Genomic DNA, 26613 nt, shown 5'->3' on the forward strand with positions numbered 1-26613 from the left:
AGTTATGTTTGTTTCTTAGGTGTACGTCCAGGAGTCCCTGATTCAGTATGAGAAGGACCTACATGAGTGGGAAAAGGAGAAGGAACGGCAGGCTGTGGAATTCACCATCACAGAGAAGGACCTTGAGTCTAAGAAGAAGCTAACATCATCTTCAGTGGTAAGTGCTCTCAAAAGCTTGCACCAACTTAGTTTGGCTCAAGAAACAACAGCCAGTGGTGACAAGAAATGTTCTTTAGGAAAACCTAGGCAGGTTGTTAAGAGGACACGGGGCTCTGGTCTGTTAAAGACCTCAAAACTGTTCTGTGGTTAGTGGAAAATGAGATCTTGTTTTCTAGCCAAGAATCATTTTACAAACTCTGAAATTGCTAGTGACCATCTGAAATTTGGAAGTGTATGAGAAGCCTTTAGAAAAACAAAGCCAGTGGCTCTGAAAACTAGTGGTTGGATTTTTAACCATGAATAAACACTGGAGAGAAATGTGTAGCTAGCAGTAAGAATGTGGTCTGGGGGAAGAATGGAGGATGAGATCATTGACTGTCAGCTAGCACAAAGTTTGAAAAAAAAAAATCCTAAGGTCTTTTTCTGCTCCATATCTTCCCCACATGGTAATTCTTCTTCCCACCCTTTTAAATTTTTTTTTTTTCTTCCCCCAAACCCCCTGGTTTTTTTACAGAGGTTATCAGATTCTGCTCAAACAGAAAATCTTCCTGAACCTTCAGCTGTGATCAGGAAACACAAGGTAAGTCAGGCCTGTCTCACACGTGGTAGAATCAAACTGACTGCTTTAGAAAAGAGGCAGATGCTGGATATCACAGTGTGGGAGTCTGGACAGAGAGCACAACAGGATTTGTAGCTTCAAGGGTTTGGGAGACAGACTGTTTGGAGGAGCCAGAAGAATCACACTGTCTGGCTGTGTTCTCTGGCCAGTAACTTTCCAGCTGAGGTGAATGGGAACTGAAATTGGCATCAAACGTGCACCCATGACTGGAGAAAGGGGAAAGGTTTCAAATAAGCAGAAAAGATGCACACAGACAGGGCAATCGGTACCTGTACTTGTTCCATTTGGGGGCCACAATGGAATGTGGCAGGAAACAGCAGGACCCTGACATAATGTGGTGCAGACTTTGCCCTCACCTCAAGAAGACCTGTGCTCTGTTCCTCAGGAGAAGCTGCAGGCAGGAACTGCCTTGGTTTGAATACACAGAAAGCTTTAAAGTCCAATTTTCCTGGTTCATCAGTTTCCACTCAAGTGCACTGTATGCACTGCTGTAAGACAGCTTTTCCAGCCGTGGTGGTAAGGTGTGAAACAAGGTCCCTGTGAGTGCTCTGCAGAACTACCTGGGCTAAAAGGAAGAGCCAGCAGTGCCTATAGCCTTCAGCAGGATGTGCTGTGGGAATGACAGGGCTCAAAGCTAACCCAAGATGTGGAAAGATTTAGGGGAGCTGAGGGGAGGCTGGGCCTGAGAGGGTTGAGGCAACAAGGAGATGTAGCTTGTTATCTCAGAAATGCCACTGCAGTGAGGCTGTAGCAGTGCTCCTGAGACCCCACGGAGTGCCTTTGCATGCCCTGCACTGTTCTGTGTGAAGGAATCAGCTCAGGGCAACTCTAGCTTAGACTGTTTGCCCTGTGCTGTTTGGTCTGATCAGTGGTGCAGGTCAGGGCATTCACTGGATAAGCATAAGGATGGCTGCAGAAAAGTAAAATGGTTTCATGTAGGGTTTTAGCCTCTAGTGATAATTTGGACCCTGCTGTGTTTGTGTAAGGAGCAGTGAGAGCCTCTAGCCTCATTTCCAGAGGCAGGACAGTCATGTCTCAAAGATCATTGAAGTCCTGCAATGCCTGAGGACTTCTCCAGACCTCAGTGGTGTCCTGGCCCAGGCATCCTGGCTATTGCTCTAAGAAACTCTCACCAGCTTGACTGCTGGTAGTGCAATCCCAAGTTGGCCCATGTATTTTGGCTGGAGTCAGTTCCTGGTTTCCCTTCAGGTTTAAAGGAGGACGGTTTCCCCATGCATTCCATCCATGTACATCACTTCTCCTACAGCACTCCTGGCATGCCTGCAAGAGCTTCCACGGTGATGGATTGGAGAAAAGTCCCAAATACCTTAGGGAGACCCTGAAGCCCTGTTGACACTTGGGGCTGGCACACTGGGCAGTGAGAAGGGAACAGACCTGATTTCCACTATGGCTGTTCATGCCTGTCATCAGTACTGTGGTGCTAAGATTATTTTGACACCCAGGATCTGGTGGCTCTGCTTGCTGTGCTTTCAGCCCTCATGCCTGTGCTCAAACCTATACCAGCCTACAAAGGACCAACCATATGCCTCCCACTTCTTTCTCTCCAGCAGGCATTACCCCCTATTAAAAGGCACTCTACACCCAGTCAGCCACCTGGACGCACTAAGAAGGGGCTGCTGTTGGACAAAGATGCCAGCCAAGTGCCGGTCAAACCAAAGCATCCCACGCCTTTGCTCTTACATGTTGATGTGTCAGCCAGGTCATACGCTATTGAGGATTTTCTGAGCAACTTTGCCTTGGATTTCCCCAGATACTTCTTGTCCCGGTAAGAGATAGAATTTTTTGGATTGGCAGCTTCATCTGAACCAGGGCTGCCCATGCTCTGATATGCACTGAACTTGGCACTGTGCTCTGTTCCTCTCCAGTGCCTCAGAATTAGGTAGGAGGTGTCTTGCTTTCCCCAGCATTAGCTGACGTTACCTGTTTCTCTCCCCGCCTCAACTGTCAGTGCTCAGTGTTCCTCTTTTATGGCAGTGTCCCTGCTCCTGTCACAAATATGACAGCTCCCACCCCCTCCCCTGCTTGCCTGCACTGCTTGCCTGCACTGCTTACCTGACATGCTGCTGCAGTGCCAGGAGGGTGCTGGTCTTTGAGAGTTTGTTTCTGTAGTGCTGCCACTGATGGAACAACTCCTCCTTTCCCAGCTCTTTCAGCCCCAATACCTCAGAGAGCGAATTTGTGGATGGAAGCAGGGACAGAAACAGGACGGGCATGGAGCCCACATGGCTGTCCCTGGCTGCTGCTTCTAAACAGGAGCTGGAGGTGGTGACTGACATGCTCACAGGTGTCATCAGGTACGTGTCCCTTCACCCTCACCTGGCTTGGAGCCCCTGTCCTCCAGAGAATGCGTGCAGCATGACCAGCCCTCTGCTAATTCTAGAGGAGTCTGTGCACTTTTTGCCAGAATGGGGGATCTGCCTGCCAAAGACTGTCTTGGGGACTATGAGCTCATATCCTGGAGTGACAGCCAAGGCAGGGGCTTCCTCCCCAGCCAGGGGCTGAGCCCATCTTTCCAGAGTTCCCAGGAACCAGGGAACTCTACCTGCTGTGATCTTGAAAACAGGCTGCATTGGGGTACATTTACTCAGTTGGTGAGCTGTGCAAATGTAAAGAACCAGCACTGAGGAAACAAAGGCAGTTTCACTGGCTCAAGCCCTCTTGCTGCTTCCCTTAGGCCCAGAAAGTAAGAAGATACAGACCAAACACTGACATCAGTCAGTGGTTTCCTCTGATTTGAGGTGTCTTGTAATAATCCTCTGGGTCATACAGATAGCCCATTTGCTGGAATTTATCCTTTATTTTCCTCTTTCTAGAAGCCTCTTGGAGGACGGCCGCTTCCAGAATTCAGTGAGAAAAATCCAAGATGAGCCTATTCCATATTTCTCCCAGTTCAAGTCTGAAAAATCTGCAGAACTCCAGGACAGTAAACAGGGCTCCACGATCCCCTCCAGGGTCTCTGCTTCGACAGATCTTGACCTCGAGAAGGATGGAGAGAGGAAAAAAATGAGTCGGGAAACCACTCCCAGTGATTTGCTGGAGTCTTGCGAGACTTTTCACGATAAGCAGTGGAGGGAAAAGGAGATAATAAGTAGGTGAGAAAGGGCTCACATGTAAAATCCAAGAGCTGCACAGTCAAGAGAGCCATGGCAGCACGCTGGCCAGAAATCCATTTCTCCTTCAGCCCTGCAGCATTTCTGCTGGTGTACCCTGTGTTGGCTGGGATGAAGTTGATGCTAGCCCACTTAGCCACCTTCTCCCAAATGTGGTTTGTGGGGACAGAAGGTTTACTGTGTCTGGGGTTGAGCCATGGGCAATGCCTGGATGCTGGTAGAGAATGATGTCTGCTTTACTCTCAGGCAGTCCAGGCAATATGAGACATTAGGGTGCAGTATGTGCTTGCCTTACCTTTTATTTTCACTGCAGTATTTCACCACCTTGCATTTACTGTGGCTGCTCCCTTGTACACTGCTCCAAGCATTATTCACTTATATCAGCTACAGCACAGCTTGGAGGGGGAAACCAGTAAAACTGTATCACCCAGCTCTAAGGCCAGGGCCTGTCACCAGCCGGTGGCAGTTCTGGGACAAGGGTCAGCAAACCCATTGCCCAAGTCTTTGGTTCATTGGTCTCAGTGTGTAGGAAACACTGCTGTGCCTGATGATTCCTGGCAGCAAGCAGCCTGCCTTATCTACTTTCTGATAGCTGTCCTCTGCTGTACTTCTGTCCTTCTAGGCAGCCAGCTGTTGGGAACCTTGTGGAGCTGGTGCTGGAAAACACGCTGCAGAATATCCTGATCGAAGCCAGCCGCGGGGAGGTGGTGCTGACAGCCCGGCCTAGGGTCATTGCTTTACCCCCCAACCCCTCCCGAAGGTAGCAGAGTGTATCTGTGCTCTGGTGGGGACCAGGACCTGTCCTTAACATGTCAGGCTGAAGCACAGCCCATTTTCTAGACCATGTGGGTTAGCTGAATCCCTGCCTATCAATGGCAAGGCTGCCTGTGCAAAACGAAGAATACACTCCCAAAGAGTCTGCCCCCTCTTGGCTTGTCCTAAGCCAGAGAGTAGAGATGGTAACAGTACAGCCTATCTGTGGACCTGAGAACCTCATGCAGTTCTGGGGCAGTGCCCTATGGATGAATGCCTGGCCTGAGGCACTGGAGAGCCTAGCACAAGGATGGTCCTTTGGGAAAAGGGGTCAAGGAGCAGGCAGCACAGCCTCTGACAGCAGAAAGGGAGCAAAGCTTTCATAGTCCAAGGTGGTGTGGGATCTAGTTAGGTTGAGGGAATGGCCAGTGGTGGGGAAAGTAGATTTTGACCTGAGTGAACAGCATAAGGGTTTTCCCAAGCTTGGGCAGAAGTGCAGAGACATGGGATTGAGGGTTAATGGAAGAGGATTGTTGCATGTAGATGTCATCACCAGAGCTGCCATCTCTTCTTCAGAATCACCAACCTGGTACCCCCACCCTCCAGACTGTAGCTGCTGGGTACTGTGCTGCTTAAGCTCTTCAAGCACATCAGCTCTCTCCATTCTTCATCTCTGTGATGTCCAGAGCAACTCGGACCCTCCCACACCATGACCTTAGCTCAGCATGCTGGCTTTCTCTGAGGAGGTATGTTCTGATTATGTTCTCAGCACCAATTTGAATCCTCTGACGACTCCACAGCAGAGTTCATGAGATCTCTCCTTTCTGTGGCTGGCCACATCATTGGAGAAGAACTCTATGCTACAGGGAGCACGTGGAAAACCACTATGACAATTCCCACTACTCTCAGTCTGTACCAGCTGAAAGGAGTGGAATCTGCTTTGAAATGTAGCTGAGGAAGGACTGACATCTGGGCAATGAGGTGATGATCAATAGGATGCAGGTACTAAATCCTCCTCTCCTCGTTGCTCCAGTGGTGGCTGCAGGTTCCCCTTACAGTGATCAGCCCAAGGGAGCAGCTGCAGCACCATCAGCACACATGGCAACCCAATAAAAGCAACTTCACCTTCGACACTGACACCGTGTGTAACATATGTAATTCACATGTCTGGGTTTGTGAGTCCTGGACAAGGTTTTCCCTTTTCAAACTGCAAGGCTGTCAACTAGGGAAGGGAATCTTCTTGGCTTGGCCTGGGGGTTCTGTCAGGCTGCAGGAGGTGTCATAACGAAGGAGCAGGTTTGTCACAGCCGGGAGGTGGCAGTGTGAGTTGTGAGAAATCCCAGTGGCCAGCACAGAACAGGCTGATGCTGGGTTCCAGCTGCTGCTCCCAGGTGAGAGCTGCAGGAGGGGTGTGCCAGGCACTGGGGCTGTGTTTGCAGCATCTGCCCTGTTCTGCCATACCACTTCTAGTATACTAGAAGCATACTGCTGCTATGGACTCTGCAACATGGGACTCATCCAGCCACACAGCTCTGGTGAGGATGCAGCTTTGGTGTCCCCCTCCAAACCCTCATGCCTTGTTTTCCAGTGCCAGGACCCAGCCAAGACCAGAGCTGCATCTTCTTCCCTCACACCCTAAGAGAAGACTGTGCAAAAGGCGCTGTGGAGGGCTTTTGCCCTGCTCAGCAGAGGGCAGCTGCCTGCTGTGCCTGGGGTACTGCTCACCCAGCTTCACCCCAGCGCTCCTCTGTGTGCAGGAGCCTGTGTGCGTAACTGTTACTAAGCCCCAGGGCCAAGCTGTTCCTGTTGTTAGAGATACAGCAGAGGCACTGCCAGCTCCTGAACTCAACCTGAGTGCCTTGGGCCTTCACATGTGTCCTGGATCCTTTTTATAAGAAGTGCAAACCCTCTCCTCCCTTCCCAATACCCTGTGTGCCAGGTCTCCTACATCACAGCAGTCCTTCTGTATTCCTCTGGGCTTTGGCTAGTGCTGAGCAGGTAGTGCAGAACCACTTCCTTCCTCTATAGCTCAAGGCAGCAGGGACTGGGTGTTCAGTCCCCTTGGACTGATTCTTCTTGGCCCATGCTCCTCGCTAGGATTTGCTCACTGCAGGTGCTCCGTAGTCCTGCAACAAAGTTCCCAAATGGATAGCAAAGGCAGGGGCAGAAACTTTACTATGGCCCTAAAGCAGTTTGGATCCAGCTACCCAGAGGCAGCATGGAGCAATGAAGTCAGGGTCAGTCAGTTTGTCCATCCTCTGACCCACTATGTGATCTAATGCTCTTCAGGCTGCAACACTGCAGCTGCACCATTGCATCGACTGCCTGGAGGAGTTAACATGGGAAATGCTGTGCGTTAGTCTGGAGTAACACCAAAAACAAATGGAGAGAACCTGGGTGTCATCAAATGTGCAGGGATTTTTTTTTTTTTTTTGCCATTAAACTTCTATTCTCCCCACTCTCCTGTGCTCCCAGTCTTGACCTGGAAAAAACAGAACTCACACTGTACTTGCCTGTTGGGCACTGTTAGAGGAAAATTCATTGTTTGATAAGCATCACTCCAGTAGAGATCTCGAAGATGATACTTTGAACAGGTGAGTCAGGGAAACAGGTTTGAGAGCTACTTACACCTGTGAAAGGGAAATTTTTCTTCTCTCCGCTCTTTTTAGGAGCTGTGAGATGGTGGTGTGTCACCTCTGTTGTAGGTCTTCTCTGGTGCCTGTCAACCAGAACCGCTCTGAGTGCACTAAGCAAAGAGAGAAGCAGCTGTCACACACTTTTCTTCTTTTATCCTCATCCTAAAGTATAAATACACCAGGGGCGGCCTCTTTCCCAGGTTGGGGAAATTCCCAATTCCTCTTCTCACGCTGGGAACTAGACACACTTTAATGTGTGACAGAGCCATATCATTGTCCTGTTTGCAAAGAGAGACAGCAGCACTCCCAGATAGCTGGGGATGAGCTCTGCATAGCGCAGAATGTACAGTGTTGATGTTCTCACCTGGGGGCTTCTCTCTCACTTGGATCTTTGGGACAATGGTGAGGTGAGGGCAGAGATGTGCAGATCTGGCAGGGAGGCACTTTCCTTTAGCAAGAGGAACTTGTGGGACTCTAGTAGACCCAGACTCACAGCCCAGCTCAGCTCCCAGAAGAGGGGAGAAGCCCTGTTTCTGCTAATGGCATTTGGGTCTCAGGCAGGAGAAAGTCTGAGCTTGCTGTACTGCCTCCCAGGGCTGGATTTGGCCCCTGCCCAACAGAGCTACGTTTCTAATGCACGTTTCTCCAACAGCAATATTGTATGTACAGATCCTGCTTCTTCTCACTGGTGTTTGGGTGGTGAAACGGGTGATGTTCCTACGGGAACGTGGTTGGTAGCCAGGCCGGCTCGCGGCAGGTACACGGCCAGCACGCCAGTGGCTGAGCTAATGGGACTCCCCCTTTCCTTGTGCGAATTATCGGGAGCACTCAGTCATCAGGCAGTTAATGCAACACACAACAGGCGCTTTCTTCCTGGCTGTTACTCCTGGCTCCCAGGAACTGGTGAAATGGCCTTGGGGCAGGTGGGCAACAGAAGCTATCCTGAATCCCATTAAAACATTTAACACCTGCTGAATCGTGCCATTGTGTGGGAGATAAAGGGAAGGGAACAAAGCTGCTCTTGGGCTTTCCCGACAGGGTGTCTTCTAGGCTTTGCTGTTCCCATTGCAGCTGGGAAGCCTGAATCTCCTGCAAAGCCCCATTTGGCGGGGCTCTGTCAGTGTGGGGAAGGCAGCAGTGTTAGGGGACAAGGAATCAACCGTTCCCTGGTTGGAATCAGCCCCTTCTTCCTCTGTAGGAACCTGGAAAAGTCCTGCCCTGACCAGCTTGCAGCATCTGAAGAGAAAAATCGTGAGGGTCATCCTTTCAAAATCCTTGGAGCTGGACAGATCCTTCACCTCTGGCCTCCCGTGTCTGAGATACTGGGCTTTTCTGGCTCAGCTGTGCCACTTTCGTGGTTAGGAGTGGGGGCCATGCTGGCTCCTGATGGACACAAGAGGTGCTCTGATGTGAGCTAGTCACTCCTTATGGGACTAGAAGGCAGCATAAAGCCCTTGGCTGCTGCAAGAGGAGGCTGAGGCTGCCTTTCCAAGGCCAGCCCTACTGAGAGCTTGGTCCTGGTGCTGCTCACCTGCCTGACAAGGAAGGGAACAAGCTGGTAGATGCCACCCAAGAGATGCCAGAACAGTCCCCAGGGTAGCAGTACAGTGCAGGACACTGCAAAATCAAGGGACCCGCTTTTCTGTGTTTTCTGTAAAGCAGCCTTGCAAGGGACAGTATTTGCTGCTATGTGGCGAATGGTGGGGCCCTGCCCTTGCAGAGAGAGGCTGGGGTGAAAGAGCATTTCTGACACAGCATATAGGCTTGGAGATGTCTGCTGGCACTGCAGCAGCACCTATGGTATTTGGGTTTTTTTTCCCTTCTCCAAAAAGAGAGGGGACAGCCAATCAGCCTAGGCCGGAGCTGGAGCTCCACTATGCTGGTGTGTGGCAGGGAGGGAGGGGTGCAGCCCTGTCCAGAACATTTCCCATACTAGGAAAGGAGAAATATTTAAGTACAAGCATCACAGCCTGTACAGCATCAAAAGGAGGGGGAACATCACACTTCTTCACTGCACCACAATCCAGAGTATTGGGGGTATTACATTTCCTTTGCTGTCAAAACTACTGAAAAAGGACCAGGATGAGCAAGGGCAGCAGGTTGGCATCACTCCAGCTCTTCCTAGTGCCAGACCTGGGGAACCCCAGCCTGTGGAGGCAGCAGCAGGCAGGAGGGATGGAGCTTGCCTTTCAAAATCCTGAGCGTGAGAAGGTAAAGTCTCCAAGGAAGAAGAATTGGGTGGCAATGGCTGCTAAGGATCTACCACTATCCTCTTACTTTTGGCAATCCATTTAATGCAACCTGCAAGTACAGTCCAGCTCTGGAGGGAGCAATGGTGATGGTTTCATCAGGACCAGGATTCCTGCTGGTGTACACCACGGGGGTTAAAGCAGCGTTACCCCCTTCCCCACCCACAAACACACCCATCTACACAAACAAACAGGCCACTGCACTTGCACAAAGGAGCTTCTCCTGCCACCCCTGCTGCACTTCATGCTCTGTTATCCACGGAGCTGTGAGTGCCATGTCTGTGGGAGAGAGAGCCCAGCTCCTGCTGACTCTGGCTGAGATCAGCAGAGGGCTGGCAGGGCTGAACAGCACGGCTAGGCACTGTAGGAGCGTGTCTAAACTTCTCCTGGCTTCCGTGAGCTCTGCACACTGCTCCCAGAGCCAGCACAGGGGTGTCTGCACTGGGTACCCTGCTGGGCAGTGACACAGCTGGGACACAGGAGTGCTGTGACTCTGAGATGCAGTGACCCACGGGGAAGCATGTGCACATGGAGTGAAACACATCCTGTTCTTGCTGCTGCATTAGGACAGCTGGCTTCTGGCCTGTGTGACCATGAGGGGAACACTCCCAAAGAAAGCATGCCCAAAGTTTTGTTGAACTCTTCTTTGCTGCCTAGCTTAGGAGTCTGTGGACTGCTCTAAATGAAGTGTGAGCGTTGTCCTGGTGTGACACAGGGATTTTCAGCATGAGTGGGGGGGGATTGGGGTGCGAACAAGGAAGACTTTTCTATCTCTGGCACTCAGACTGCTTGGGGTAGGCACTAGATTTGCTTTTCCGCCCTGAGACTTCAGAACTGCCTGACCTTTCAGCAGCCCAAAACCCTGCAAGAAAGCCACTGCCATCCTAGAGCTGCCCAGGTAGGGTATCCTCACACCTGCTTCCCCTGGCCCCTCGCTCTCCTCTCATCTCGGCTGCAAAGTGAGCCAGGCAGGTGGGTGGAAAAGTGACAGCTGGTGTTGTTCCAGTGCAGGTTAATGAATGTCTCCTCCTCTCCCCCCCACCTCCTCCTCCCCACCACCCCAGCACCCAGGCTCCTGGCTCCTATCAGCCCATCAGGCTCCCATTAACAAAGGCAGCCCTGGAGAGTTTGCATAGAGACCTGCTCTGCCTCTAATCTAGGTGGGCTAATCGCCTCCCTTGCCCAGCCTGCCTTCCCTGGGTCAATATTTGCTCTGAGCAAACACAGAGCTGTGACAGGTGTGCTGGGGAGAAGGCTCGCCGCCGCCAGCCCAGCCCTCTCGCCTGTCTCTGCTCAGTCACATCTCTCCGGCCCCCCGATCACCGGCCAGCCAGCGCTATTTTTATCAGGACTATAAAAGCCCCATCCAGCCAGCGTCACCCTCATTTTCTGCTTGTGAGCCAGCGGGGGAAGGCGAAGCCACTCACCTGACAGCTGCCAGCGTGTCACCGGAGCCAGGTGAGCTGCTCTAGCCCAGCACACCTTGGCCGGGGTCCTGCCTGCCTGGCTGGGAACAGGGTACTGGGCATGGAGAACATCCTGGGGACTTTCCTGGGACAAGTACTGGGAGTCTGGTCACACACCTGAACTCCTGGGAAGGAAGGGGATGGGCTCAGGGGACACTGTCCACCCTGTCCCCTTTCCTTAACTCTTCTCTGTAATGTGTATTTTCCAATCCTTTCTGTTCCCCTCTCATCTTCCATTTACTTTCTTTCTTTCTTCCTCCCTTTCTTCCCTGTTCTCCCCCCATGCCATGCCAGTTTAACCCGCCCCTGCTCTGTTTGGCTTTCCCAAGCAGCAGGTGTCAAGCATCCACTTTCCGGACTTTACCCCCGGAGGAGCTGGTTTGGAGCAGCGTGTGCAGCAAGGACATCGTCCGTCTCCCAGCCTGGAAGGACCCAGCTTGGGAGAAAGGGTGCAGAAAGGGCTGCTGACAGCCTAAGGCAGAGCACCCCTCCAGCTCACACTATCCAAAGTCGGAGCATCTCTGCACTTGCCTGGCGTCGAGCCCCACGTGCAATACCTGACCTGAACGTTTTGTTCGTTCGGCTCGCGTTAGGCAGGTCCAGCCCTTCTGCAAGCGCATGGCTGGCGCTCACACCCGGCACCAGCTCGCTCCGCTCAGCGCAGCTGTGCCCCTGCAGCCCGCCGAGGGAGCACACGCCTGCTTGCAACTCCTGCGGGCCGGGATGAACATCCAGTCTGTGTGCGGAGCAAAGCGCACAAGGGACACGCACAACACGCAATCTCACCCAAACACATGCAGCACCGAACAGCCAGTGCACACAGATGAATCAATCCACACATGCACGAGCACCATGGGACTTCCACATGGCACTGTGGGACACGGGACCCAGGTGGCAGTGGTACACACGGCATTCTGGCACTCAGCTTTGCAGGTTGTGATGCACACGACCCATGTCCATGTCCCCACGGCATGGCAGGCACATGTAACACACTAGGCACACGCATCCTGCCTGTGATTGCTGCTTGTAGCAGCCTGCTGGGGAAGGGCAGCCTGGCCCAGCAGCACTGCAGAGCCGTGGCAGGCACAGAGAGCCCTGGCACAGTGCTGGCCCGGGGTGGAGTTTGGCAGATTCTGCCAAGCAGCCAGGTAGGTCTCAATGGTCTGCTGGCACCAAGGGAGCTTTAACTGCTGACAGTGAAGCAGCGGGGAGGGAGGGCAGGAGCAGGAAACAAGGAGCAAGGCAGAGGATGAGGGGTGTCACATCATTCCTCGCACACCTCTGCCTTGATTCACTCCCAGGACCTGCACTTCCCAGCCCTTCCAGCATCTGTCTGACTGTCCAGAGTAGATGTTTCCTGTCATGCACCCTCAGCCTGCAGGCCAGGTGCCAGCTCCTGCTGGTGGCAATCCCTCTGCCTTTGCTTGCTGTGGAAGTGTATGGAGGGTGGTGCTGGCAAGCTGGCGGGTCTCTCCCAGGACAGCCCTGCTCACTGCCTGCCCTGCTCTTCAGAAGTGCTTGACCTGGACTCCTGTCCCATTCCATGTCCTGTCCCGTCCCTCTCCCCCAGCCAGAACAGACATTCAGAGCCTGGGGCTGCTCCTTGCACCATGGAGGCTGCAGGGAGTCACGGAGAGCTAGGAGATGGGATAGCAGTGAACATGCTTTCCTCCCACCTCAGGATATGGTTAGGGAACAGAAAGATCCCTCACCTCCCTACTGTCTATGCCTGGCCTGTGATTTCTCTGTCAGCCCTGAGCTGTTTCTGCCTTGCCCTCTGGCACAGGCATTTTTGTAGCACAGGATCCAATTCTGCTCCCGCCATGCTCAGGGATGCTCTGAGTTTACAGGTGGATCCTGATCCCATCTGCAGCCTCTCTGCAAACACCAAAAAGGCTCAGCCCATTCACCCAGCATGGATGGAGGAGAGGCTGGAGGTGAAGAAGCTCAGGAGTGTGCTAAGGTGCAGGATGATTCCTGCTGCTTTCCCTCACCCCCATGCAGCTATGCACAGGACAAAGCTCAGTAGCCCCAGTCCTGGAGCAGGAGAGTCCTGTTCCCTCCTTGGGGTGCCTCTGCAAGGGGCAGAGATGAGGCACCTCCTAGGCTTCCTGTTTGGGCAGATGCTTTGGGAAGTTTTCAACAGGTGATGTAAGTAGGGGCCAAAATCAAAGAGCATCTCCAGGGTTGTCATGCTCCCTGCATCCCTCCAGAGCTAAGTGTGCATCCTAGCCTGGGAACAGCCCCCATACGGTGTGGTGATTTGTCATCATTGTGGTCATGGGCCCCTTGGGGCTGTGTCTCCAGGCTCTGTGTCTCCTGCTACCAATCCTGGCAAAGTTGAAAAGCTGAGAAAGCACAACACATCCCCCGATACGCACAACCTTCTGCAGCTGCCCTGCTCATGCTGGGATCAAACAGAACATGATTAATTACTGAGCAAAGCCAGACCCTGCTGTCCATGTGCTCCACTCGCTGCACGTGTGTCCCTGTGGGGGCAGAGCCTGGTGGAGATGGTATCTGGCAGAGCAAGGCTGTGGAAATGCGGCCATGCCGCCTCCGCTTCCACTTGGTTTCTCCAGCACCTCTGGGCTGTCTTATGCCCTAGCTTAATTGACCCCCCTGCCATTCTCCCAGCCTGCCCTCACTGCCCCGGCTCTTCCAGCCCAGTGGCACTGGGAAGCCATTAAACCATTCAAAGGTGGGATGGCCCCAGGAAGCAACACTGTCCTGAGGGCTGTGTTACCTGGGGAATGACTCTCTGGCAGGATTAGCACCCAAGGGTGAGCTTCTCCTCATGACAGGCAGAGCCAGAGACATTAAACGCCCACTGCATGTCAGAGCCAGTGCTGGTCCGAGGGCTGCTCCAGGCTGGCATGGGGTGAGGCACAGTGGGGTATTGCTGTCTGCTCTGGGTGGTGCTGTTCCCCAAACCCCTGCATGGCCAGTGGTACGGCTCTGGGGACCTTAGGACCTGGGCTGGGGATTTCTGTGGCACAGGTCTGCACCGGGAGGATTTGCATGGAGAGGGCAGGGTGCAGAAGGAGCACTGGGGAGGTGCAAGTGCCCAGGTTTGATTTGCACATGGGTGTAGTTTCACACAGGTGTGTATGTGTATGCATGCCTGTGTATTTGCATAGGTGTTTCAATGTGTGTGCCCTTCCTGGCAGGCAGGGCAGAGCAGAGCTGGTGCATCCCTGTCTTCTGTGTGCACGTATGTGTGCTCTGCTGAGCTGGACAGGTGGTGCTGGCCATGTCCCTGCTGTGCTTGTTGCTCTGTTTCCTGGTGTGCGTGCATTGGGTGAAGGTGGGGTGTGAGCAGAGCTGTGCACTGTTGCACTGCTCATGTCCTGCCCAGCCCGGATGGGGTGTGCCATCCTGGGGCAGGCACTGCTTTACTTCAGGATGTGAGAGACACAGCTGGTTGTCCTCAGCATGCCAGTGCCTTGGAGAAACTAGCCCACAGGGCTGTGTGGGCACCTCAGGGGCTGAGAACCAGGGTGGTGTGAGCATCCCTAGACCTCAACTGACCCCACTCAGCCTGTTTGGCACATCTCTGCTGTGCCTGAAGGAGGTGCTGAGGCAGAGCAGGATCTTCCAGCCTCTGAAAGTCAGTCTGTCCCAGCACCACTGTGGGTACCCAGACAGTTTGCACAAGGAGACATGCTGCTTGTGTCGCTGGGGATGAGCTAATGTTGGAGCCCAGCGTGCTGCTCCAATCTGCTCCTGGCATGGCCAGACCTGGGACAGGGAGCACAGGGACTGTCCCCTCTCTGTGCTGGGGTCCTGCACTCCCCTTGCCAGGCTGTAAATTCAGATACTGTCACCAGGCAATGAGCCCATTCCACACATCACCCCTAGCCAAAGACAACAAGAAGAGGCAGTCTTCAGTCTGTCTGGGCTCTGGGACAAGCTTATCACCCTCTGTCAGACAGGGTAGAGGGGAGAGGTGGGTCCCGGGCATGGATCTGCATTCTGCTCTGGTGAAACTACAGGCAGCCCTGCACACTCCAACCCATTCCTGGCTGTGGGGAGTATCAGGGACAGCATAGGTACAGCCTGGCATCCTCTCCCCTGCACCCACGGACCACTGGGGTGAGAGGACGTGTTTTACAATTGCCCCCCAAAAATATCTTTGAACCCCCACGAGAGAAAGGGAAGGGAGAGCCCTGATGAAGGATCCAAGATGCTGGGGGGAAAACTCAGAGTTTGTACTAGTCCTGCATCTTGGAGCATATCAGCCCCATTTTCCCACAGGGCCTCCAGGGAAGGGGTGAGTGATGGGGCTCCTCTCTTCCCAGCGGTGGCCCTGGGAAGTGCGTGGGCAGCCTGCCCAAGGGATGGACACTGAGCAGGTTGCCAGGGCTGCTGCTTCTGGCCCGGCTATTGTCCGCTTCGGGAGCCCTGAGGCAGGATGTTCTGTTCTTGCAGCAGTGCCTGGCTCAGCCCCCGCCTGTGCTGATCCCAGAGCTGCTGGGGGAGGGGACCCACCACTGCCAACCTTTTCATCTGCCTCCTGCATGAGCATCACCCGGGCTTGGGGTGCCCACCACTACACATGTGGCCAACAGGGCAATGGAAGAGCACTGGGGTCGAGTGGGACCTTGGCCAGGTGCCAGCTGAGATGGTGGGGCCATCAGTCTTAATCTTGCACTCTGCACCTCCATGACAACACCCTAGTTACTATAGGTAAAGGTGATATCTGGGAAGCTTGCTCACCCCGTGGTATCCCTCCAAATATCCCTCCAAATACGATACAATGTACTGAAGGAGAAGCATCAGCAGCTGCATTCAGGCCAGGCTGGGTGTGGGTTGGGACATGCTCCTGTCTCCATCACTGCACCCCTGGGACTGGTGTGCACTGGGGAGTCTGTGAGGACCAGCAAGCTTCTCCAAGACACTGAAGCTGTGGGGTGCCCTGGAGGTGCCAGGCTGAGGTCACCTCTAGTAACAAGCAGGAGGTCACAGTGGCTGGCATCAGCGGGCTCTCTTTCAGGTCAGGATATGGACCAGAGGACCAGGTGCTGGCTCCTTTGCCCCACTGCACGGCATCCCTAACTGGGTAGGGTGTGTCAGAGGGGACACCTTAGGCTGAAAGGTTCATGCCACCCTGGGTTCCCTTTTGGAGCAGTCTGGCTTGGTTTTGTGCTGCTGTCAGTTCCCAACCAGGGCTGGGCCAACCTGGGGAGGCAGCCTTTGCCACCTGCTCACACCCAGGCTGTAATCCACAGGCAGGAGGTAAGCAGCTGGCGGAGCCTCCCTGACCTTCAGGTGGGATTAGTCCCCATGGGAACAGTGGGGAGCAGGCAGATGAGGCCACAGCTCCCCTGACATTTCATGGGGACTGAGCAAGGCTGGCAGAGTTGGGGACGGAGCACACCCCCACGCTGGAGGCAGCCAGAGTCACACTGTGAATGGGTGGCACAGGGTGAGCCTGTGCCCCTGCTGCAGGTGCACCTCTAGAGCTGTGGGTACCAGGACAGAGTGGGCAGCCACAGTCCCACAGGGAGGGGTGAGCAGCGTGCCTGGGGTGGCCACGGTGCCTGTGGGGAGAGCAGGTTCCAGTGGGGGTACTGGTGGCTGGCTGAGGTGGAAATCTGAGGCAGGGATGGGGGCTGCTGCGTTGAGGACCATCTCAGCCATATGTTTGTAACACCCTGCTGTGAGTGAGAATGTGTCCCCTTGCATTGTGTCCCACTTGCTGTGACCTCCATTGCATCCCTGCCCTTCCCTAGCTATTGGTGACAGTACCTTGAGACCAGCAAATATCTTGGTCCCCAGTGGGCTCCTCTCCCACTGACCCTCTGCCCTCATCCTGCCTTGGGAGCAGCAGGAGCTGCATCTGGTATGTGGCAAGCCCAGCCTTAAGGGAATCTGAGTGCCTGGGACCTCTCTCAGCATGGAACAGCTGGCAGCCCACGGTGTGTGTGTGCGCCTGTGTGGGAGCTAATCCCAGCAACATCTGCCAGGCTCTTTGTGATCCCAGGAGTTTCTGGCTGCAGGGATGGGATGGCTGGGTGCACAGGGGACACGTGTGTGTGGGGCAGCTGGCATGTGCCAGGGCTCCCTGTGCAAGGCAGAGCCTGTGTGAGGAGGCTTCTGTGGCAGGTGTGTGCCTGTGCACATATGGCTCATGTGGCAAAGCTTATGGAGGGAACAAGTGGCACTGGGAATCCCAGCAAACCTGTTGGCTCTGGGATCCAGGGATCCAGAAGGTGGAAGTAGGGATTTTGGCTGAGATTAACCAATACCGGTGTGGCCATGTTCAGAGCACTCACCTGAAGCACAGGTGACTGGGGAGAGAAGGAGGGTGTTTGTATCCTTGCTAAGGAGGATGATTTCCCACAGAAATGAGGCTGGGGGAGAAAGGGGAGGAAAAAGGGAGCAGTGGGGCTGTGTGGGGGCAATGACATACCACCCCTGATCTAATCAGCCAGACCCTGCAAATAAAAGCCACCTGTTATGGCCCTGACAGCAGGAAGCCATCCCCAGAACAAACAGAGCACCAGGCAACTGGGAGAAAGACAAACAGGGGCTGGCACCAGCTCCATCTGCTCCTGTTCGGCCCAGCCCCCAGACCTCCAGCCCCCTGGAGCGGCCGTCCAGCCCCCAGCAGGGCTGGGGAGAGGGAGAGAGCAGCTACAGGTCCTTGCAGGGTGTGACCAGGGCTCAGCCCATGGTGTCAGCCAGGTGGACAGCACACAGCTGTGCTGCCTTGGTCAGCTAGCCCAGATATTCATAACATCCATGGCATCAACACCAGGATTCCTGGGCAGCACGTGCCTCACCTCTCTTGTGGCTGCCTTTCAGCCTGCTCGGCTCCTCCAGCTGTGCACTGTCCTGGGACCAGTGCCTGCACAAGGGACAGGGTACAGCCCCATGGTTGGCATGGTCTGGGCTTGGCATGGAGCACTTGGATGACCTTGTGCTCCCACCACAGCTGGCTGCTGCACTGTGCCCAGTGGCACTGAGAAACATGATCTGTTTTGCTAGTGCAGGGAACAAGCTGAGCCGGGAGCTACGAGGGGCCCTTATTAAATTAGCCTATGCAGGAGGCCCTGGGCGAGTGCTAACCAGCTCCCACAGCCAGTATTAGCATCTGCCCTTGAGCAGAGTCACTGCCTACCCCCGCACCAGCCTCCCTCTGCCCCTGATCCCAGCTGGGCAGGTGTGGCTGGGGGCTTGCAGGTGACCTAGCCAGGGGAATGCTTGCTGGTGACAGAGACTACCTGGAGATGGCCCACGGAGGACAAGCTACATCAGCATTCTGGGATGCTGTAGGGGAGGGCTCCTTGTGAGTGACCCCACTGATCCACTGTGCCCTGATGTGGCTGTGGCTCCCATGTGGCTGCCCTGAATGTATCAAGCAGGAGGTGAGGCACATCCCAGTGCGTACTGTCTGAAACCCAGTACAGTCTGCATGCAGGTTTCTTCCCTGCACCATTCGCCCTCCAGTGCTTTTATCCAAAATGTTACATGGGGATGGCTGAAGGGCTTGCATGCTCCTCATGGCACACCACCAGTGCCCCACAGATCTTGTAGCAAACCATACAGTGCCCCACACGCTCCACATGCTCATCCTATATCAGCTTGCAGCATCTTCTTTTCTGTGGAGCCTCATGTACTGGGGCTCTGTAATGCACCCCACAGTGCCCTGCACCTCAGAGTCCCCAGCTGCCCTCACTCCTCAAGCACCCCAAACTAACCCGTGCCTCACACCTCTGTTCACACAGCCCAGGCAAGGGGTGGCAGCACCGTGGGGGGACCCTGCAGTGCATTCGCTCTGCATCTTGCCTCACCTTCGCCAAGGGGATGGCTTCCCTAAAGGCTGCCCAGACCTGTCTCCCAGCATTTTGAAGATGTTCCCAGGCCACAAGTCTGCTCTTCCTTCTCCACGGAGCATGCCTATCCTTCCCTCCACCTTCTGCTTCCCCAGACAGCTCCAAGAGGTTCTCCCCCTCCCTGCTAGGAGCACTTCAGGCAACGCAAGCTAAGAGTTGCCTCCTCAGCGCCTGTTCCCGGGCAAGGACCACTAATATCCCTGAGCTGGAGCCTGCTCCAACCGCTGCCAGGCTGCACCCTCTGCTGGGACCCGCAGGCATCGGCGCGGACTCGCACCGAGACTCGGAGCCGTCGAGAATGCGGAGGACACGAAGAGGACCCCCGAGTCCTGCCCCCAGCCCGTCCTTGCTGCCACCCCTCAGTCCCCGATTCTTATTGATGCCAGGTGTACTAACATCACCCCCCCAGCTGCCCAAACTGCATTCTCCATAACCAACAATGTCTGGGTCTCTTGTGGTGTTGACCCCATGCCCAGGACCCCCAGAAGGATTGGAGTTTTCCTGGGAAGGTTTGAGTTGCTATGGCCCAGCCCTTGCCCAGTGGCCAGTGTGGCACCTGCCCAGCAAAGGTAGAGATTGCCCAGCCTCCCCACAGACTGCACAGGGATGTTGCAAGAAACACAGCTGCCCTACCAGGATTTCACAGCTCAACAGGGCACTCTTTCTCCTTTCTCCAGCCTGTGCTGGCCTCATCCATCCCAGGTTCTGGTAGGGGACACTGGGGATAGCTGCATGGCACGGTGCAGTTCCAGGCAGGGCTGGTACTCCTGTCCATGTGAAGGACACAGCTCTGTCCCAAAGCTGGTCCCCTCCTGCTGTTCATAGTGTCCCTTGCCCAAGTGGTAGGGGAGTGGGAGCAAAGGGAGCTCTTTGTCAAGCCAGAGGAAATACTCAGGGCATTACAAACATGTGACTGGGGTGCATTAGTGCCCAGTCTGCAGCCAACACAGGGACCCCTGCGGGGCCTGACTGGAAAAGGAACCCATGGTGGCAGAGCCCCACGTGGAGGGGCAGAAGCAGCCCCAGAAAAGCCCTGTGTTCCAGCGTGAGGACATCAGTGCCCCTCAGCTCCCAGATGGTAAATCCCCACTTCACCCTGGCACCTCCTTCCCACAAGCCTCAACCCTGGCAAAGGCTGCGGGTGCCCTGGGAAAGGCTGGGTCCCTAATCCCTGGGCCAAGCGGGGACATTGTCCGGGGGCAGAAAGGAAAGCGGCGCGTCAGGCCCTTTGCCCATTGTGCCCTGAGCCCCTGCGCAAACACAGCCCAGCACTTTCATTGTCAGCCTGGCTGGGCGCGGGGGGGCCGCTCTCGCCACACTGCCTAAGTGGAATGGACAGCCGGAGTCTGGGGTGGGTGAGCAGCCCGTCCCCCCCATCCCCTGCCTGCTGACACAGCGCCCTGACCGCCTGCACCATCGGCACTTCAGCGCCCGCCTATAAAGGGCGAGGGGAAAAGCCGGCGCCGGCACCGCCACCTTCGCCTCTGTGCCCTGCCCTCCGACCAAGTAAGTACCAGGCTGTGAGCCCCCAAGACCCCACTGCACAGGCGCTGCCCCGCTCCCTTCACCCCACACCAAGCCCCCCACCCAACCCTGGCCCTGGGAAGGGCAAGTGGCGGGGTGCTGTGTGGCACAGCAGGGGTGCCCTGTGCGGGCAGGAGGGACCCCGGCAGGAGGGATGGAAGAGCCTCTGGCTGCTCTACCCCAGGGCTACACTTGCGCCCGCCTCTGAGCTGGGCTCACCGCCACCTCCCAGCAGTGCCACTGCACCCAGACAGCTCCTGGAGCCATCGCAGGGAGCTTGGGAGAACAAAAACTGAGGCAGTCCTGGGTACATCACATAGAGAGATGGGGCATTGCAAATTCCCCCTGAAACTTCGAGTTCACTGGACAGAGATGTCCCAACACTGAAGGAAAGGGAATGGGAAATGCCCCCACACCAGCCTGGGAGGGCAAGGGGCCGGTGGCATGGGATGTATGAGGCATCCCAGCATCCCGGGCTCAGCGGCAGGCAGCAGGGTGGCTGGGAGCTGATGGTGGGCACCTGCCCTGGGGTGATACGTGGGGCTCTGCCAGCAGCCGAGCGACCCGTATGACCAGCAGTGAAGCCATGGACACCCTGGGGCAGTACAAGATCACGGTGTGGGAGGAGGAGAACTTCCAGGGCAAGCGCTGCGAATTCCTCATGGAGTGCCCCAGCATCATGGAGCGTGGCTTCCGCAAGATCCGCTCCATCAAGGTGGAGTCTGGCCCGTAAGTGCCCCGCCAGCCTCGCGGCCCCTTGGCACACCCTATTCCAGCAAACCCACTGCTCCCAGGGGACTGTTGGGAGCTGCTAGGGAGCCAGAACACCCAAGTTCTTCCTCAGCTATGACACAGCCTCATCATGCGATCTCCCTGCTTGTGCTCCTTGTGTTTTCCCATCTGCTAGTCAGGGAGACCTTACCAAGCCAAGGCTCAGGCTGGAGGCAATGATGTGGCTCTAGGGAGAGAAGTCCCACTTTCAAAAGGGATATTTGCTGCTAGCAAAGACCCCAACATCTGTGACAGACCCATAAGCTACCAGAATGTCTCTGTCCCCTCCCCAGGAAGGGGAAGTTGATCCCTGACTGATCCTGGGGACTGTGTCACATATCCCTGAGGGTTTTCCTCCTCTTCCCTCCAGCTGGGTAGGCTTCGAATACCCTGAGTACCAGGGACAGCAGTTTATCCTGGAGAAGGGTGACTATCCCCGGTGGGAGGCCTGGAGCGGGAACAGTGGCTACCGGACCGAGCACCTCCTCTCCTTCCGGCCTGTCAAATGCGCAGTGAGTTACTGGGACAGCACAGAGGGAGGGCTCAGGGCAGGCAGAGCCTCCTCCAGGCAGACCAGCATGGAGGCGATGAGGGACGGACTGAAGGATGGCTTACCTGGGGCGTGGGATGGAGGGGTGGGGTATACACAGAGGTATGTGCAGAGGAGTAGCTGCACCCACCAGCTCCCACCTCCCTGCAGAGATCCTGGGATGGGCTTTAGGTCTAAAATCTAGCCTGAACCACAATTCGATCTCCTTCTGCTTTGCGGTTTGGAGAGCCACCTCCCAGACTAGGGTCCCAAGGCCTTGTCCCCCAGCCCCGATTCTCGGGGATGGGATGAACAGAGAGGAGCTGGCAGGACCGCAGGGATGCTCGGGGTGCAGGGTCTGTCCCCCTCCCACGCAGGGTACCTGAGGCGTGCCCAGGCAGACGCGGCTCTATCGCTCCATCTGCAGAGACGCTGGTGTTCGCAGCAGCGGCACGTCTGCGCCTCCGAGCGGGGGGTCCCCCCCCAACTTTTAATAATCACCAGGCAGATATGTTCAGGCTTTAATAAAGGGGATGCGATAAGATCACTCCTTACTGGCAGGACTGCTCCTCGGTGCAGATAGATGCATGTGGGGGCTGGGCATGGGGGACAGTGCTGCATCACTCAGTGTCCCAGCCATTAACCCCTCCATGTCCAGCACCCAGAAAGGCCCCACAGAGCTGAGAGGACCTCTCTCAGCATCCTGCCTTGCCCTGAACCCTCCTGCAACTTTGGGGAGTGTGGTGATGCTGTGCAGGTCCATAGGTTGCAGCCCCTAACTGTCGCTGACAGCTGTGCGTTGGGACCACAGGGACATGAAAGCAGCATCCTCAGGGCAGTTCTGGGGTGTCCCAGTGAGGGGGTGCCAGGCTGAAGGACATCCCCATGCATCACACCAAAGTTGGTCATGATCCCAGGCCTCTCAAAGTGCGTTGGTGTGTGTCCACTGATGCCCCATCCCCTATACCTGAACAAGCCAACCCATTCCTGCTGACCTCCAGCTCTCTCTCTGCAGAACCACAATGACAGCAAAGTCATCCTCTACGAGGCTGAGAACTTCCAGGGTCACAAGTTTGAGCTGAGTGACGACTATCCCTCACTGCAGGCCATGGGCTGGGGCAACAAGGAGGTGGCATCCATCAAAGTGAACGCTGGAGCGTGAGTGCAGCCAGTGGGGCAGGGAGTGGGGGGTGCCAAGAGCAGAGGTTCAGCAAGCACCTGCCTCCTGCATAAACTCCTGGATGTGGAAGGGGGACCCCCTCAAAAAAGGGATGCCTTCCTGATACCTTTTCTTTGAAAATACGAGCCATTGGGTATTTTCTGTCCCTCTCCTCCGAGGGAAAGCAGAGGGATGGGATGGGATGGGATGGGATGGGATGGGATGGGATGGGATGGGATGGGATGGGATGGGATGGGATGGGATGGGATGGGATGGGATGGGATGGGATGGGATGGGATGGGATGGGATGGGATGATTTGGCTTGAGGCTCTGAGCCAAGGCTCTGCCTGCAGGTGGGTGGCATACCAGTACCCAGGATACAGGGGCTACCAGTACGTGCTGGAGCGGGACAGACAGAACGGCGAGTTCAAGAAGTACAATGAATACAGCAGCCAGGCCCACACCAACCAGATCCAATCCATCCGCCGCGTCCAGCACTGAACAGGGGCAGGGCTGTGTGCCCTGCAGCCTCCAGGCTGCTGTGCAATAGACCTCTATCCAGTAGCAAATAAAGGCATTTGTCAAAAAATAGAGTGCTCCTGCCTCTGCTCTGCTGCTCAGGGGGCTGCCATGCTGGGAGGACCCTCTGTGGGGTGAAAGGTGAGGTTTCCCCTTCCCCAGGCAGTTTTGGGCTCATGGCCAGCTCCACCCTGGGCTGAGCTCTCTGCACCCCACCTCTTGTCCGTGCACATTTCCACTCCTGTAATGCTCTGGCTGGAAAAATGGGAACTTGCTGGGCAAAGAAAGGGATAGAGGGGGGAGGGGGCTGTGCCTGGGAAGAGGCATCCAGCAGGGTTGTGCCCTGGGTTCTCCTGCCAGGATCAATGCCGTGGAAATTGATTGCTACAAAGTCTTCAAACTCAAGGTCTCCTTCCCCTACACCCCTCTGGAAGAGGGAAGGTGGTCCCTGCCTCCTGTGGGCCTGGGAAGGAGGAAGAACATAGGGGTAATCAGGGACAGGGTGGGACACTGACAACAAATGGGGCAGCCACAGTTGTGTCCACTTTGGGGGCACTGGCACAGAGGGGCTGGACGGGAGGTGAGTTTTGCAGAGGTCAGGGGAAGGGAAGGTTCCACAGGTGTTAGGGGGCTTGGCTTGATGCTCGCAGGCGTGTGTATCCTCCCCCAGCCTTGCCACGCCAGCATATCCGTGCCAGTATCCGGCTCCGGGACACCGGCAGCCCCACCCAGCCTCCTCCTTCTCCAGCACCCTTTCCCAGCCTCCTCTTCCTCTTCCATCTGGTTCCAGAATTCTGAAACCTCCTGGGGTGCAGGCTACCTATCCTGAGGTACTCCCTGCACCGGGACATCGCTTCCTCCTCCTCTCCTCCTTCTTGTCTTCTATCCTGCTCTGGCACTCCAAAGCCCTCCCAGGGTACAGATTTTCAGTCCTGAGGTGCTTTCCACACCCAGGACATGGATGAATGCTGGAAAAGTTTTGAGTCCCTCAGATACCTGGTTTCCCTGATGCCCACCCTGCTAAAAGCATGCTTGGCCCTGAGACAGGGAGTGTCCCAGAAGGGTTGGGGATCAGTCTGTGCACACCGCTCTCCAGTAGTAACAGAGACCCCAGCCCTGGTGTCTGTGTCAGCATGTGCTGACAAGGTGTCAGCCCTGGTGTGTGTGTGTGTGTGTGTGTGTGGGTGGGTGTGTGTGTGTGTGAGCTGCACACGGCTGAGCACACAAGTATGTATCCCTGTACGCCCCCTCTCCCCTCCAGCCCCAGTGTTGCTGTGCAGAAGACCCAGCACCTGTGTATCCCCATCCCTCATGCCATCCTGGCTCCAGGGTGCCCCCCAGCCCTCCCCTGTCTCCTCTGTGTCCCCACTTGCCCCACCCCCCCACGGCCTCTCCCCCAGCACAAACACATTCCGGCACACCTGGCCAGGTGCAACCAGCCCAGAGCCACGTCAGCTCGGCTCCGCTCCACAACGCCGGCTCACAGGTGAAGCTTTCCCGGGCACCTGCACGTAGGGCTGTAATGGGGAGGTAGGGGTGGGCTGCAGGGGTCATTCCAAAGTCTGGGGTCCTTATTGCTCCACTTGGGGTGAGACGAGAGCACTGGAGGTGGGGGTGGGGGGCAGAATGCCTCTTGCAGCCGGAGGGACCCTGCAGCTGCTTCCAGCTGGGTATTCCACATGTCTGGGCTCTGTTGCCAGTAGCCTCACAGACCTGAAACCTCATCTCCTAGATCCCCCTCAGACCCACAGCCCAGTCCTTTGTTCCCCCATGAGCATGGGTCCCTGTTTCCTGGATTTCTCATATACCCTGCCTTCCCCATCCTCTGGGTCTGCCCCAGCTCCCCCATGTCCCAGCTCCTCCGTGAACCTGGGGTCACATCACTCAGGTTCCCAAAGCTCCACATGGACACAGGGCTTGCCAGCTCTTAGGATCTGACACCCCCTGCCCTTCTGCACACCTCTGACCCCAGATCACTTAAAGACCCCAGTTTCCTCACATCCCACTTTAAGCCCCTCACCCTCTGGCTTTCCTGGGGACCCAGATGTCTCCATCCCCAGTGCCCTCCAAAGCACCCCCTTCTACAGCTCCTGCAACCCTAAACCTATTTCTCAGCCTGATCCTTACTGCATCCCTGACCCCTCCCCACTCTGGGCTGATGCAATGTCCCTCAGCCCAGACACCCCCTCCATGCCCTCCACCGTGCAGGTTCGCAGGATGAGTATCGTGGCCACCCAGGCTGCCAGAAGAGGACGTGTTGGTGGGTCTGGCACACTCCCCACCTCAACCCGCCGTCTCCGGGGCTTGTTTTCCGTTGCCTGCGGTTTGTTTCAGTGACTCAGGCAGCGAAAGCAAGTCTGGGAGGCTGTGGAGCCACTGCTGTGAGAGCTGCACTTTGTGGGGCTGGGGAGGAAGGGATGCAGGGAGCAGCCAGGGCTGCTGGGCTGTACAGAGCTCGACATCCCACTGAGAGGTTCAGGGGAGATCAGGGACGAAGTTGGGGTTAGAGAAACTTTTAAGAGGCTGTTATATCCAAGCAGGATTGGTGGGGAATTGCTGGGGGAATACCATGGTCTCTACTCTTGTCTCCTGTTGCCAGCATCTGCTCTTTGTCCATGATGGAGATAGACAGCAGAGGTGGAGCCCCTGGAGCAGAGATGGAGCTCAGTCATCAAGGGACCCTCTGTTCCCTAAACACTTTGGACACCCCCTGCCAAGAGGAGACAGCAGCTCTGTTGGGCTGTTCCACCCCAACTGGGCATTGCTCCCCTTGGGGTGCAGCTTCTTATGCACAGCAGGCACATTCTGGCTGCAGTATAAATAATAACAGTGAGTCTGGCATGGCCGTATCCTGATTTCATATCTTGCAATGATCTCTTTCCAGAAAGGCAGCTAAATCCAGCATAAGAGCTCATCCTTTTGCCAGACATCAATGAAACACTACAGGAGAAGTTGTGAGCTTGGCTGTGCAGTGTTGGATTCATGGAGTAGAACTGGTGACAGCTGCTGGCACACTACCTGACTGCCTCAAGCTGTGGGACCCAAGTGGAAGGTCCACTCATTACCTGGGGGACAGAGACTCTGACAGCACCCCACAAGCCCATATAGCAGCTGGAGCCATGGGTGACTGGGAAAAACCCGGCCAGATGACTTTTCCGGAGCTGGTATCACCTTGCTCCATTATAAGTTTCTCCACAAAATGTCCTCCTGTCTTCAGGATGTATCCTGTGCTGCACAGGACAAGCAGACAAAGATGT

General features: G+C 55.5%; 2 protein-coding genes and 1 long non-coding RNA gene across 5 annotated transcripts in view; 2 read left to right on the plus strand and 1 right to left on the minus strand.

Moving 5' to 3' along the window:
• Window positions 1–5799, plus strand: part of CFAP65 (cilia and flagella associated protein 65) — a 30450-nt gene extending 24651 nt beyond the window's left edge. The window contains exons 27-33 of one of the 2 annotated variants that reach the window (XM_033064377.1): window positions 20–157; window positions 674–739; window positions 2347–2564; window positions 2944–3093; window positions 3613–3891; window positions 4532–4669; window positions 5239–5799. In XM_033064377.1, the coding sequence (XP_032920268.1) occupies window positions 20–157; window positions 674–739; window positions 2347–2564; window positions 2944–3093; window positions 3613–3891; window positions 4532–4669; window positions 5239–5275 (1026 nt within the window). In that variant the 3' untranslated portion in view covers window positions 5276–5799. The remainder of the gene's footprint in view (window positions 1–19; window positions 158–673; window positions 740–2346; window positions 2565–2943; window positions 3094–3612; window positions 3892–4531; window positions 4670–5238) is intronic. The other variant, XM_033064378.1, reaches the window with a different exon arrangement.
• LOC116998573 overlaps window positions 3691–26613 on the minus strand; it is a 30757-nt gene continuing 7834 nt past the window's right edge. Inside the window, exons 2-3 of the long non-coding RNA XR_004418433.1 lie at window positions 7291–7408; window positions 3691–3775 (exon numbers count right to left, since the gene is read on the minus strand). This is a non-coding gene — a long non-coding RNA (uncharacterized LOC116998573). The remainder of the gene's footprint in view (window positions 3776–7290; window positions 7409–26613) is intronic.
• CRYBA2 (crystallin beta A2) lies at window positions 19924–24625 on the plus strand. 2 transcript variants are annotated; one of them, XM_033064380.2, is made up of 5 exons: window positions 19924–20360; window positions 20934–21107; window positions 21520–21661; window positions 22694–22836; window positions 23191–24625. In XM_033064380.2, the coding sequence occupies exons 2-5, from the start codon at window positions 20947–20949 to the stop codon at window positions 23336–23338; spliced, it is 594 nt and encodes a 197-aa protein (XP_032920271.1). In that variant the 5' UTR covers window positions 19924–20360; window positions 20934–20946; the 3' UTR covers window positions 23339–24625. The 2 variants fall into 2 exon arrangements, with proteins under 2 accessions (XP_032920271.1, XP_032920272.1); XM_033064381.2 differs by lacking the exon at window positions 19924–20360 and having other exon boundaries at window positions 20864–21107.

The sequence above is a fragment of the Catharus ustulatus genome, chromosome 7 (assembly GCF_009819885.2).
Source record: "Catharus ustulatus isolate bCatUst1 chromosome 7, bCatUst1.pri.v2, whole genome shotgun sequence".
In the NCBI taxonomy this organism is placed as follows: domain Eukaryota; kingdom Metazoa; phylum Chordata; class Aves; order Passeriformes; family Turdidae; genus Catharus; species Catharus ustulatus.

What these genes read in the sequence shown, in the direction of transcription:
- CRYBA2 (XM_033064380.2), top strand. Translation starts at nt 20,947, where the DNA reads ATGACCAGCAGTGAAGCCATGGACACCCTGGGGCAGTACAAGATCACG. An exon ending in TCCGGCCTGTCAAATGCGCA is followed by an intron (nt 21,662 to 22,693) that starts GTGAGTTACTGG and finishes CTCTCTCTGCAG; the next exon opens with AACCACAATGACAGCAAAGT. An exon ending in ATCAAAGTGAACGCTGGAGC is followed by an intron (nt 22,837 to 23,190) that starts GTGAGTGCAGCC and finishes CTCTGCCTGCAG; the next exon opens with GTGGGTGGCATACCAGTACC.